This window comes from Caenorhabditis remanei, chromosome X (assembly GCF_010183535.1).
Source record: "Caenorhabditis remanei strain PX506 chromosome X, whole genome shotgun sequence".
NCBI classification, from domain to species: Eukaryota; Metazoa; Nematoda; class Chromadorea; order Rhabditida; family Rhabditidae; genus Caenorhabditis; species Caenorhabditis remanei.
In genome coordinates this window covers 21,362,694-21,377,416 of record NC_071333.1, presented here as the reverse complement: position 1 = coordinate 21,377,416, position 14,723 = coordinate 21,362,694, and the positions used below count along the sequence as shown (strand labels likewise).

At 43.5% G+C, this 14,723-nt stretch overlaps 2 protein-coding genes across 2 annotated transcripts; both read right to left on the bottom strand.

The window, feature by feature from the left end:
• Positions 1–10,163: 10,163 nt before the first annotated feature.
• On the bottom strand, positions 10,164–10,949 carry GCK72_026269 (uncharacterized protein; the record flags this gene model as incomplete). The annotated part of the gene is made up of 4 exons (XM_053736790.1): positions 10,164–10,249; positions 10,300–10,585; positions 10,722–10,814; positions 10,887–10,949. 4 exons carry the CDS (start codon positions 10,947–10,949, stop codon positions 10,164–10,166), a joined length of 528 nt encoding a protein of 175 aa, XP_053580356.1.
• A 620-nt stretch (positions 10,950–11,569) lies between these two features.
• GCK72_026268 (uncharacterized protein) lies at positions 11,570–12,176 on the bottom strand (the record flags this gene model as incomplete). Its single annotated transcript, XM_053736789.1, has 3 exons — positions 11,570–11,673; positions 11,730–11,907; positions 11,958–12,176. The coding sequence occupies 3 exons, from the start codon at positions 12,174–12,176 to the stop codon at positions 11,570–11,572; spliced, it is 501 nt and encodes a 166-aa protein (XP_053580355.1).
• Positions 12,177–14,723: the final 2,547 nt, after the last annotated feature.

The following is a 14,723-nucleotide window of genomic DNA, read 5'->3' as shown; positions in this document are numbered from 1 at the left end:
AGTAGCACCTAGACGCTGGGAAGCTAGCTATGACCTAAATTTCTTTTCGATGCCCCGTAAAATTCTTAAGTTTTGATATGAGTCGGCGATATGGATTAGTCAACCATATCTTATCCACCTGGTCATGGATAGTGTGAGAGATACAGATCCAAACACTCTCTGACGTACGGCGTCAGAAACAGAACCGACACAAGATTGATAGATAGATTGTTTACTGTTTGTGGCATCGGCAAAATCTATCTCTAATCTTATGCATTTGAAGTGCACCATCCCGTAAACAAAGTCATTAAGTGCAATCCGACCCGATTAAATATTGCAAACGATAGCGTAAACAATATGCATCTCGTATCGGATTACGCGCATAATTAATGACAGCTGTTCGAGATGGCACCGCGGGGTACGCCTATCTGGCAAATGCGGTAAACAACATGGAAGAAGCCCCGCCCCAGAGATCGTGGAGCCAGTAAGACAGAACAGCCACATTCATTCAACACTCACCCGACGCATTCGTCCACTGCTCAGTTCATCGTTTGTTTCGTTTCTTTTCTTTTCTTGAATCTTAACTTTCGTTGACTTGCCGTGGCGATTGCCGCTGTTCTATTCTCTCGTCTTATTGACCGTCTACTTTCTCTCATCTTCCATTCTTCGCTTCCTTACTCCTCATCTCGTTTCACTCGTTCTTCTTAATTCAAATACTTACTTTTTCCATCAATCCTGGACAAGAAGACGAAGTACAAGAATCCACGGAATCCAACTGGACCAACGGACCGACGTACGAGGAGCCAACGGAAAGCAGAAGACTTAATTGCTGAAGCTGCAACAACTGCATCAACTGCGTCCACTGCATCGATTGCATCGACTACATCGGAGACAACTGCAGCAACATCGTCAACGACACCGACACCAACTTCATCGAATCCGACGTCCAACACTTCACCGGCCGTATCACCATCAAGTTCGTTCCAAACTCCAACCGCATCTCCATCGTCATTGGCTGAAAAGAAGACCCCAGAAGTAAGAAAAACTCTTTTTCCATTCTCAGTCAAGGAAGACTACTCACCGGCGCTCACAAAAAACTCTACGCCAGAAGAAGTCAACGCGTTTCTGGAGAAATTATTGCGGCTGAGATCACCTGGATCGAGAGCACCAACTTCAGGGAACCAGGAGCAGACGGATCTCTCACCACCAGGAAAATTCGTAAGAACCTCCACTCCTATTTCTTCTCGTCAATCTTCTCCTTGTATATCTCCATTCCACTCTCCTCTCAAATCCGATTCTCCAAACTCAACTCTCTCACTATCGGAGTATTTTGATTCCCTTGAGTCGAAGACTCTCGTTGCTTCTCCCCCACCTGGAAGCTACAACTTTGTTAGTGTGAAAGTTGAAAAAGACCCACCGTTGGACACAACTGAGAATTCGGAGAGAACAATCATGGGGGACGAGCAAAAGCCACCGACAGCCCCATACAATGATCGCTTTGAGACGGAGGAGACGCAGATCGACGTCACCGGTGGGACGGAGTGGAAGTCCACCGGAGACGTATTGCGGCTGTTGGAGAGGCGAGTTCGGAAATTCGGTGATGGCAAAGCCGCAGACATCACCGAGTGGCTGGACTCCCTGGCGCGGACCTTCTATCGAATCAAGGTCCCGTCGGAGGCAGCAGTTGGGATTCTGCCGTTTTTTCTGGAGGATGCAGCCCTCCACAAATACGACAGAATCCCAGCTGAGGAGAAGAAGACCTGGGCCGGCGTCACCAAGGCACTCCTCAAGGCTCATGAGTGCGATGCCGACAAGGAAATAGCTCTGCAGGAGATCAGTAATACCCATCAAGGGAAATCATCGATTTCGGAGTATGCGGAAAAAATCAGGAAACTCGGGACGTATGCATACGACGATCTGGAAGTGGCATCCAGAGATCGGCTCCTAGCGACTCAGTTCCTGAACGGAATCAACAAGGAAATCAGAACGGAGCTGCGCCGACTCCCCACTGCTCCGAAAACTCTAAAGGAAATGGTGAACCAAGCGGAGAAAATCGATCGACTCCTCAAAATCGAAGCGGAAGAAGATGATGATGAAGCACTGGTGGCCGTTGTCCAACAAGCCTTTCCAGCATGGCAACCTGGAAGGGGAGGACATTTTGGAGGACGAGGCAGAAGAGAAAAGACCTACCGGAGTTTTCCCAATTACCAGGGAACACTTGGACAAGTTCAAGGATGTCAGCATTGCCAGCATTGCCCTCATCATGTCCCTCAGCAACATCATCAGGCCCCTCCTCAGTATCACCAGGCCCCGCAGCAGTATGGTCAGCCAATGCAAGGATTTGGACACCAACCAATCCAAGGAGCGGGATACCAGCAAATCCAAGGAGCCACACACCAACCAACCCAAGCAATTGGACACCAGAGACCGCCACCACTTCCAATCGAGGATGCTCCACCAAAGGTTGGATTCAATAACCGGACAGGTAGACCGGTTATTAACAACGTCAGTAAGTTCCTTTTGGGGTTGATGACGTTGACCCTCCTTCCAACGGCTGATTCTCTACAAGTTTGTGGATTCGGAGTGACTGGAAACGTGTTCGTCCCACCGAAGCCCATCCAGTGCACCTTCAACACGGATGTCCATTTGCAACGCCATCAGATAGCAGTCTATGTGCCAAGGACCGAAGCGATGGAGCTCCAAGCCAACAAATGCTCCAAGACATCAATGAAGGCTCACACGTTTGGCTTTCTGACCATCTACCAGACAACCGAGACGGAAATTGGAGAGCAGGTGGAGGTAGCAGTCGAAGAGTGCAGGAAAGCGGTGCTGGAAAAGAAGTATGATGGAAAATCGTTGGAGGAGATCTCACCTGGCTACTTCCGGACAAATACCATGGAGAACGGGACAATCAAACCTAGCTGGTTCGGAAGCAAAACGTTTGAATTCCACGAATTCACACTCCAGACCGGACACGTAGCGACCATCGACGGAAGGACAATCATCTCCAATTTGGGCAACTTGGAACAATGCTCGTTCGAGTCAGGTAGCTGCAAGGAGGATCGATTCACCATTGTCTGGGAACCTCAAATCGCCAGAAGGGAATGCCCATTCCAATACTCCTTCTCGAGTGAAGCCATCATCCACCAGGATTACCTCGCGATCGAGGAGACTGGATTCTTTGCTGGAATTGAAAAAGATTTGAGGAAAGTGCGAACAATTCTCGATGACTGTGCAATGAACCAGGCTTTGATGACAGATGATGGTCTTCTCATCGAACTGCCACAGATACTTTATCAGAGACCGGAGTACACTGTCTTTCAAAAAGACTCACCGTTTCCATGGAGGATAAAGAGAGCGACTGCCGGAATCAAAGGAAATCTCAACGAATGGATTGAATTTGAAATCGGGGAAAACTTCACGACTCCGTTGGTTTGGAAGCTCTATGGAAAGAAGAACCTCAAGGATGTCGCGGTGGTCAACTCTCCAATTATAGACCAAGTACTTCTTCGTGAGTTCAAAAGGTACAACGTCACCAACAATTTGCTGAGCCAACGAGCCAAATTTTATCCGGAGGACAGGAGACATCAACAATCCACTCTTCTGATTGCCCTGAAAGCTATTCGGATTGCACAGTACGCTTGGAGAGAAATGAGAAGACTTACTTCGTTGAAGAATGGACTCACACATGCTGAGGAAACAATGTTTCGGATGATTGAACAACGAGATGCATTCATGTTCGACACGTTGCTGGAACGAGAGTTTGGGAAAAGTGAGCCAGATTTCATTCATTTGGATTCAAGTGCATTGGTTCCAAAATTCAACGAGACGAAGCTGAAAGAAATGGGAGAGTTTGCTCCAATCGATGAAGCTCAGTGGACACGGCCGACACCACCTCCCACAGAAAAACCGACGACTCCACCGAAGACAACAACAACAGCTCCACTTGTTACACCTCCTGTTCATACAGTCCCCGCTGCTCCTGCTATGTCTGCCAGACCTGATGCACCTGCTCCAGTGATAACATCGAACCATGCTCCGGTTATCAACCAAAACGATGTCAAATCATCAAAGGTTCGTACGAAGACAATTGAAGAGAGTTTCACCTCCACCTGCAAAGAACAATTCGCCACAAATTCCTTGTTCGACACTCTTCTTTCAATTGATCCGACTGCCGCAGTTCGCCAACTTCTGAAAAGAAAGGATATTTCTGCAAAAAGAATTGGAGAAAGCTTACTCATTTCGAAATGCAGGACAGTGACGCCATCTACAATTCATTGGGACAGGAAGGTCAACAACACTTGTTATGACTTGGTGCCAGTTACAGTGGATGGAATCATTTGGTTCCAACTGCCAGGATCTGAAGATTTGGTGACCGAAGCTGTGAAAATTTCGTGTGATGACCGACCAATTGGAATCCGGATGGAACATCATCGGTGGATTGGATCGGACAACAAAGAAGTCAGCCCTCAGCAGCTCATTCGACCAAACAGGATGACTCAAGATCAATTCTTGCTGGAACCACCAAAGACTTTCTACACCAATCTCAACCAAGAAATTGGAGTTTCGACGTCTGCTGACAAGGAAAACGAGAAGAAATCCAGTCGATTCCAAAGAGATCTGCAGAAGAGTTTGATTAAGGAAGGAGTGCTGAACACAGGAATTGATCTACTCACCGATTCTGCTACAAAAGTTGGAAAATCCGCAAAAGAGCTGTACGACACCACAGTTGATAAGGTTGGAAATGGACTTCGAAATGCACTCTTCTCTATTCTGGAACTTTTCATCTGGATCGGATCGTTGATTGCTGTCATATTGGTCATCGTATGCATTGGATACGCCTATTTGAAGTACCGAGCATTCCGGAAGGCAACAAAAGTGACCAGGAAAACAGCAATTGGATTGGCCGAATCTCTCGTGGGATTGACACAACAACTCCACATCAACAATGTCCAGATGACCAATCGACCAGCTCCACCACCACCCCAGAAAATTCGACAGAAGCCAATTGAAGAGGAATATCCTATGCTTGGAAAAGTCTGTGCAATCAAATCGAGAAAATGGAAAGGTATCAGACCTGCTCGTACTCCGCACATTCCTCTGGAAATCGAAGGAAGACCACTGAAAGCTTTGTGGGACACGGGAGCTGCAATCAGTTACATGCCGATGTCTTCAGTGGTGACAGATGTGGATACAAGAGGACAATTGGTGGCCCAAGCTGCAAATGGATCACCAATCAACTTCCTCGGGACAACCATGGCAACGATCAAAATTGGTCCATATGCGATGCAACACAACTTCTTGGTATCATCAGATGTCGATTGTCCAGCTCCAGTTCTGTTAGGTGCCGATATCCAAACAAGCATCAGTAAGAATTTTGGAAACATCAGCACAAATCTCTTCGAAGGAGTTATCGAGATTGGAGGCGTAAAAATTCCAATCAATTATGTTGGCTGTGACGAGGAAGACGAAGAAGAAAGCATCTTGGTATTTCCACAGGGAGACGTTGTAATTGATGCTAAGTCGGAAGCAGTAATCCCAGCCATCATCGAAAACTACAATCCAGAGATGGGACAGGAATTGTTGTTGGAAGATACCCAGGAAGATGGTGACGACATCTACGTGGTTGGAAGAGTGATTGCTCGTATCGAGGATGCTGGGAAAACAATGGTTCAAGTCTTCAATCCATCTGCAACTCCAGTGCGACTCCAGAAGAAGAGAGCAATTGCCAAAGCTTCGAAGATTGGATCCATCAAAACTTTTGATCAGGACAACGCATCACCGGAAGCTGATTGGGAATCGAAACTGCCGAAACTTCCACAGGAGACGCCTAGAAATTTTCGGATATCAGATTGGGTAGACCTTTCGAAATCAAAACTCACCGAAAATCAAAAGGAAGTTCTGAGAGTGATCATCGACGCACATGCGGAAGCATTTGTGGGACCAGACGGTATCCTTGGAGAGTATAAGGGAAAAATCAAACATCGGATTGATTTGGAAGATGGTTACAAAATACCGAATGCCAAGATCTACAGGATTCCATTGGAGAAGAGAGAAGAAATCGCGAGGCAGATAAAAATGATGTTGGAGCAACGAATCATACAACCGTCGGATTCTCCATTTTTGGCTCCAATCGTGTTGGTGAGAAAAGCTGATGGATTGACGTGGCGCTTCACCGTGGATTTTCGTGCTTTGAATGCCATCACCAAGCCAGTCCAGAGTGTTATCCCGAACATCCAGGAAATCTTGGATTTATGTGGAGGCCAAGAATTCTACACCAGTTTGGATTTCCAAGCGGGGTTTCATCAAATCATGGTGGAACCGGAACACTCTTCGAGGACTGCTTTCGCTTGTTTTTTGGGTGCTTTTGAGTATCTCCGAATGCCGATGGGTCTCAAAGGATCTCCAGGAACTTTCCAACGATGCATGAACGAACTCATCAAAGAAGTGCGAGCCAGAATCTTTGTTTACATCGACGACCTCATCATGACATCCAGAACAGCGGAAGAGCATCTTCAAGACATCGACGAAGTTCTCGGCAAGATCGAAGGAATCGGGATGAAGCTGAAAGCAGATAAATCAAAATTTGCAAGAGACCACATTGTATTTTTGGGATTTATCGTATCAAAGGATGGCCTGAAACCCGATCCAGCCAAGACACAAGCCGTAAAGGAGTATCCCGTTCCAAGAACAGTCAAGGATGTCCGAGCATTCATTGGAATGGCTTCTTTTTATCGCCGGTTTGTGAAAAATTTCTCAAAAATAGCCGCACCAATTCTGGAGTTAACCAAAAAGGATGTGAAATTTGAATGGACTACCGAGAGAGCAGAAGCATTTGAAAAGCTGAAAGAAGCACTCACTTCAGAACCAGTTCTGGTCGCACCTCAACTGGGAAAGCCGTTCGTCATCGAAGTTGATAGTTCCGGAAAAGGAGTTGGAGCAGTATTGTACCAACAACAAGACAAGGAAGGGAAGGATCTTCGAGTTGTGGCATATGCGAGTCGAGTGTACAATACACATGAACGGAACTATGCAGCCATCGAATTGGAAGCGCTAGGATTGGTCTACGCTGTGCAACAATTTCGTCCGTATATTGACGGGGCGAAGACAACAGTCATCACTGATCACGCTCCGTTGAAGGCACTTCTACATCGAAAAGATCTGATGGGAAGACTCGGGAAGTATCAAATCGTGCTACAGGAATTCGACATCGTCATCACCTATCGACCTGGAAAGCAGAATGTGGTATGTGATACTTTGTCAAGATATCATCCGCTGAAGAAATCCGAGAAGAATAACAAAAGACTTACCTCTCCAAAAATGCTCATCAATGCCCTCACTGCTACTCTGAAGATCGATTTTGACAAGATTCGTGAAGAACAATCCGAAGATGAGAGAACTTTGGATACAAGGGAACTTCTGAAAAACTGCCTAATTCATGAAGAAATCCTGTTCAAACGAAACAACGATCGACAATGGGTCATAAGTCTACCGGCTAAAACCAAATATGGACACGTCATCGCCAAGATGGTTCACGAATCGATTTTTGAAAGTGCTCACCTTGGTTGCGAAAAGACAGAGAAACGAGTTGGTGACATCGTTTCTTGGCCGGGAATGTCGAAAGCTATTCGAGGAATTGTGGAACGATGCCGAGTGTGCCAGAAGAACAAGGATCCTGCAAAAACGAGATTGAGAGCACCGATGGGAAAATTCGAAACAACATCAGCACCATTTGAGAGAGTACATTCGGATTTTATTGGACCAATGGCCGAAACGGATAGAAAAAACAAATTCATTGCGGTTTTTGTGGATTCATTCAGCAAGTTCATCATAGCTGAAGCCGTCAGAGACCAAACAGCAGAGGAATTGTGCACCGTGTTTATGGATCGAGTGGTATCAAGATTCGGGACACCCAAAACTCTTGTGACCGACCACGGAACCAATTACACTTCGAATCAATTCAAAGAACTGTTGAAGTCGTTAGCAGTGGAACACAAAATGAGTACTCCATATCACCACGAGGCTAATGGACAAGTAGAACGTGCAAATCAAACGATTCAACAAATGCTTCGACAGTGTGAGGACAGTCAAAATTGGGACCGAAAACTGCAAACGTTAGTCCACGCATACAACAATGCAAATAATGCTACCACTGGGGTATCTCCACACGTTGTAATGCACGGGCAGCAGGCGAGGTCACCACTCAAAAACGCGTTGCCCGAGAATACGTTATCGACAGGAGTGATGGATCATGTGTCGCAGGTCAGGTCAACTCAAGAGACCCTACAGAAGGAGTGTATGGAGAAGATTGAGAAAAGGTCCACGAGACAGAAGGAAAGACATGATTCGGAAAAAGTTATCAACGATGCAGCTATCAACGTTGGGGACAAGATTTTGATTCGGGAATCCAAATACAGCAAGATTGGAAAGCAATTTCGAGGACCGTTTGAAGTAATTGAAGTTAAGGAACCGAACATCACTGTCAGAATCTCTGGACCAAACACAAGATCGAAGAAGGAACGACTCAATACGGTGCACAAGAATCGATGCAAAGTGTACAAGTCGGAGAAGAAAGAAGTCCCCACAACACCGGAGGACCCCGCAGAAAAATGATGGTCAGTCTGTTTACAATCGCTTATCTTCGGGTCAAATCTATCGTATGTTATCGGGACATTTCATCATATACCCTTCAATATTGTCTGTTAGCTGTCACATCAACCAAGAAAAAAAACATGTATGAACAACAACAACAACAACAACAACAACAAAAAGAAGAAAAAAAAAAGAAGAACAAGAAGACTCAGCAGAGGCTATCCTCCACCTCGGGATCCTGACGACGCGACAAGAAGACACAGAGGAGGAGAAGAAGGAGCAGGACGACGAAGCCGAATCCGACAAGAATGAAGACGGTCCAAGCTGAAAGTGTGGAGTTATTTTATTTAAAATTCTCTTTCATTTACCTCCGGATCCGCTGGCGACGGTGGTCACGACAGGAGCCGCGACAGTCGTTGTGACGAGGGGGGACGCGGCAGTCGCTGCAACCTGCTCACAAGCCTCTCCAACAAATCCCTCATTGCAAACACACTGGAACGACTCCAACACTTGCACGCAGAAACCGTGGAAAGAGCAAGCTGCGGCACAAAAGAAAGAGGAAACTCTGGACATTTTTTCGCTGAAAATTCACAATTTTGGTGGAGAATTTGCTGCGAAAAATGGATTTTGGCATGGAAATCGTTGAAGAAAGAAGAAAATTCGAAGGAAAACGAAGGAAAACGAGGAAAAATGATGAAAATGGAAGAAAATCGAACGAAAATGGTCGTTTCTCGTAACCTGTGGTACGGTAAGCTTGGGAATTGCTCAGCTTAAAAGCGAGGGAACATTTCGATGGCGCCGCGCCTACCGTAATCCAAATTTAAAAGTTTCCGGTTCATTTCGGTCGTTTGGATGGTTTTCATTGGAACTTTCGGTCGTTTGGATGGTTTTCATTGGAACTTTCGGTCGTTTGGATGGTTTTCATTGGAACTTTCGGTCGTTTGGATGGTTTAATCGGGGTCAATTGCCATTTGCTAAATGCCAGTCAATTGCCAACTGCGTGTTCTACAGTCAATGGCGTCCTTCATGTTCTTGGTTTGGATCAATTCGTAATAATAATATTGTTGTTTATTGTGTATTAATTGGATTCTATTTTCGGTTGTATTGCATTCTTAATTGTAATTTTTGTATTATATTTTAATTTGATTTCCCTTTAGTTACCTCTTGTCTTTTAGGAATTTACTTGTAATATCTGTGTAACTGTAGGTTCCCCAATATTTCATATAGGCTCCGAGGACGTCACAGCTCTTTCGGAAGAAAGGGGGATGTCACATGATAGAGGAACGCAATCCTTTCGGAGGGCGTTCCTTCGTTTCTGTGTCTCTCTCTCTCTCTCCCGCACGGGTTTGTGACACCCGCTTGCCAGTAGAGAGCTAGGACACCAAGACTAACACCCGTCTTGAGGTCTTTCTTTATTTTAATTACTCTTTCCCTTTATCTAGTTTTATATGTTTATCTCCCTTGAATTCCTCATTCAGTATTAGTCTCCTGATTTAACTATAACCTACCTCTTTATCTTTATCTTTAGTATCTCTCCCATAATAAACCTCTATGTATTCTAAAAGACCGTGTTCTAAAGTGTTGGATATAAGTCAAAGTGGAAGGACAAGGAATAAGATCCACCATGGAACGTCAACCTTGTTAAACAAGCAGTTGTGACAGCAGATGTGGCCGCAGGCTGAAATTTGTTTTTAGATCCAATAGTTTACAAATGAAATTTATCGTTACCTATGACTTTTGGAATATTGGCTTCATGGCTATATTCCTGGAGGCAAAGTTGGCAAATACGGCTCTCCTCCCGAACCTCTTCATTCCAATTAAACCATGCTAGTTCCGCATCTCGCCTGGCGATCTCCAGATCTTTTCGGGCTACTTCGGCCTGGAGGGCATCTATTCCTCCTTCCAATGTGTCATTATCCTGGGCTAATGTGTTATTATCCTGGGCTAATGTGTCATTATCCTGGGAGATCAAGTTAAGCCTTTTTTCCAAAGCACTTCCCCGGCTTTTAGCGATCTGAAAAGTGAAACTATAATTTATATTTTACTAAGTTCATTGAAATTACATAAAATCGTTTTTTTTTTTTCATTCTACGAAATTCGTCATCAAAATAACATTAAATAGAATTTTCCCATTCTACAAATACTATTACCTTCAGTTTGATCCGTAGATTCTTAAGCTCGGTGCTCTCCTTTTCGAGAAATGCCACTCTCTTCTCCAAGGCCTTCATCCGATTTTTAGCAATCTGAAAATGTGAAAAATATTCTTTAAACTTTTCTTTTAGGTGAAGAAATAAAAATGTAAATGCAAATTTTACCTTGGCTTGGACTTCTGCGGAACGACCTGAGGACAAGGAAACAGTTGGTTTGCTAAGCGACATGGCTGAAATTGAAAAGTGAATAAAAGGGTGAGTATTTTAAAATCTAAATTTCTAGTAGATGGCTCCTCAGCAAAATTCCAGAAAAGTACGATTAAAAATAAAAAATTTAAACGACTCGTTCGTAAATAAATTTCAAACATCCAAAATTGGAAACCTTAAAGCTAAAATAATCAAATTTTGATACATCTAACAATAATTTTGAAAACCCTAAACCATAACGTAATCAGGAAAACAAATGTTTCCAGTACTTTCACGAAGATGACAGAGCTACTATTTCTGGTTAATAGCTGAATAACATTCTACTAGAAATTTAACGAAAAATTATATGAAAATTGAAATAAAGAATTGAAATCAAAATGAAAAATTTTGGAGCAAATGAATAAAGTTTAACAATTCCGAAGGCGGAGTCTCGCGAAAAAATTGTGTAATAGTGGCCCATTTTTGACTCGATAGTGATGAGTTATCACCGTATTCTAGAGCCCATATACGTATTTTTGTTTGCTTACCGGTGAGTAGAGTTCTGAATACTCATCATACTCTCCCGAACATAGAAACAACTTCTGGGTTACTGTAGTTTATTGAAAGAATGCTGTCAAGTAATAATAAAAAATGGAAAATATTTAGAGATTATAATTTTTCTTGACTGATGGGAGGTCGAAATGGAAGAACTTTGTAGCACGTTGATGATTGAAGTGAGCACGGCATACAGTACAGAGAGCCATTGCTGAAAATAATTGAATAAGAATATGATATTTAACGGAAAAAATATAAAAAACTTACGCATTTGAACCATTCCATCAGCAACTGTTTTTGGTTCTTGAGTCGAGTTGAAAATTCTACAATTGAGGCACATGTTGACAATGAATGGCCCAATGTCCTTGAAAATGAAAGATGGCTTCAGAACGGCCCCCTCTTCGGTTGGAATAGCACTCTCCTTGGCACGCTTGTGGAGCCACTCCTAAAAATAACAAATTTTCTATTTAAGTACTGAAAAGTGTTGAAACCGACCACTCTTCTTTTATGGGCTTCCTCTGGTGATTCGACCTTCTTTTCCTCGCGCTTTCGTTTGTACGCGGATTTTTGAGGGAAACTTGGCTTCTCAATCGGTTCCATAGCAGCTTCCTTGACAAAATCATCAATAGTTTTTTCGGTGGTTGGAGACCAATTCTTGATTGCGTCTTGCTCTGGAGCTTTAGCTTTTGGATTATCCCAACGAGTAATAGGCATTTCTAGAATAGTAAGAAATTTATTGAAGAGCGATAAAAAGTGAATGAAATGAAATGAAAGTGACAAGCATATCAAAAAAGGGGCGGAGTCAAGCAAAATTTTTTGAGCAAAAATAATTGAAAAAGTATGATATTTCAGGAAAAACGAGGAAAATTGTCAAATTGAGCCATGACTCAATCATTGGAATTGGATGATAGGTGTGGAAAAACATCAAAAAGGACGAAAACACGGTGGAAAGCACAATATTGCGGGTAGGTGTATTGGAGGGCACTTTTTCACAAAATCGAAGATGACTCATCGAAAACGTAATTGAATTCGGCAAAAGTGTAGGGGGAATCGGTAGCACTTTCTGTCAATTTTCTCACTTTTCCTTCATAATGTTGAAAACTGGAGCAGAACCCTTGTTGAAGTTGAAAACGAATGTTTCCGGTTTCTTCACGGTTTTTGGCACAATTTCGTTCGAAAAGTAGATTGGTTCCATTCCACCCGTATTCATCTGAAATTTTTATTATTTTTGACACATTTTTGACTATAAAACCTCACCATTCCTCCTTGATCGTAATATGGTTGCTGTGTGCTCGTGACATATCCGGTGCCAGTCTCATTTATATTCTTTTGTGGAGCTGTTGTTGCCAATTGTGACATTTTTCAGGATCTCTGGAAGAAAATGGATCAAGTCGAGTTGGAAATCAAAGAGGTGGTGAACGAGTTGGTGGGAAAAGTGGAAGAAATGGATCGAGAACGTATCGAGTTGGAAATCAAAGAGGTGGTGAACGAGTTGGTGGGAAAAGTGGAAGAAATGGAGAACAATGAGGCCGAAAACGAGGTGAGTCACATTTTGAAGACATATTTATAATGGTTTTTTCTCTTAGATGCAAGTAGGCGGTTCCTCGTTGAAAGTTTTGAGTAGGGCCGTGACGGAGGGGAAGAGGCGTTTTAAAGGTGCCGTGACACGTGTCAAATTAGATGTAGAAATCCCCAGACTTTATACTGTGGACCCTAACGGTCCACAACTTTTTGGAGAGGACATTATAAAAATAATTAAAAATAATGTACCATCTGGGATTTCTCATTCTAATTGCCGAGTGGGAATCATGCTCGAGTCGGATGAAATTTCCGAAGTGATTGGGCTTTCTTTTAAACCTTTGAACAAGCTGTCCTCAGAAGACCTTGTTCAAAGTATGGAGGAAATGTCCCAGTCCAATAAATCTGTACTCGAGCTTGATACCCCAAAGCTGACACTTCGCATCACCTACCTAAACCCTCCGTCTGGCAGCGGAGGAAAGAGGAAATTCGATATAGCCAACCTTCTCGATCTGACGGCATTTGGGAAACGATCGAAAAGAGACAAAGAGAGAGGAGAGGAAGAGGTCGCGAGCGATCTTTTTGATGCTGCCACCAAGGATACCGACGGATCCGAGGAGGATGAGGAGACGGAGGCTGAAGAGCTTGAGGATGAAGTCATCAGACCACAACGGAGCAACATTATGAAAAATGATGGTAATTTTTAAATAAATTGTTTCTTAAGTAAAATACCTTTTTTCAGTCGTGGAAGACTGCCTGGTACACGCGCTATACCAGGCTGAAATGCACTTTGAGTGGCAGAAGCTTGATAGATGCAGAAACAAATACCTCAACTCCACCCGCAAATCCCACAGCCGGCCAAACAAGTTCCCAGAAGTATACAAGGCTGTACGGAAAATGAAAAAGGTAATCCCATTCTTTAGATTCATTAAAACTTTTAGATATTTTTATAGGAGGCCAATGTCATCAAATCAACGGATTTTGACATGTTGGATGTGAAGCAATTCCAGGAGACAATTTATGCGGGCAGATATCAAATAATTGTCTTCACACAAAACTCCTTCACGCCGTACTATGCTGGTCCATATGTTGGAAAGGACAAACAATTGGTACTCTATCTGGCGGACGGTCACTACTCGGGTGTGCGGAGTCTGTGTGCCCTCCTCAAGACGAAATATTATTGTGGACTATGCCAGACGAGATACCGAGATGCGGCCTCCCATTATAATTGTCGTCTTCGTCATCGATTGTGTGGAGCGACTGACTGCCACAGCTCGAAGGATGATGTCGAAACAACATGCACAAAATGTAGAGTGGTTTTTCCCTCGGAAAATTGTTACCAAAATCATCTTCGTCGTGGTGAGTTGTTTACTTTTGAAAAAATGTATTAATTTTTCTTGTTTAGGTCCGAGAAATGGTAAAAGTAGATGTGACTTTACCAAATTTTGTGGGAAATGTGAGACAGCATATTACTACAATAAAAACAATCGAGGCCATGTGTGTGGTGAAAAATACTGTCACCGTTGTCAAATCCCGAAGGATCAAGATCATAAATGCACAATGACACCATGTGGAAAAAATGAAAAGAAGTTGACAAGGAAAAGAGTGTATTTCGACATCGAGGTGAGTATTTTGTGAAATTTTCCCAAAACATTTTTATATTTTAGTGTCGTGCAAATCCCGATAATGGCGAGCAGCACCCCGTCTTGTTTGTGGCTCTTCGTTGCTGCCCAAAGTGTTCCC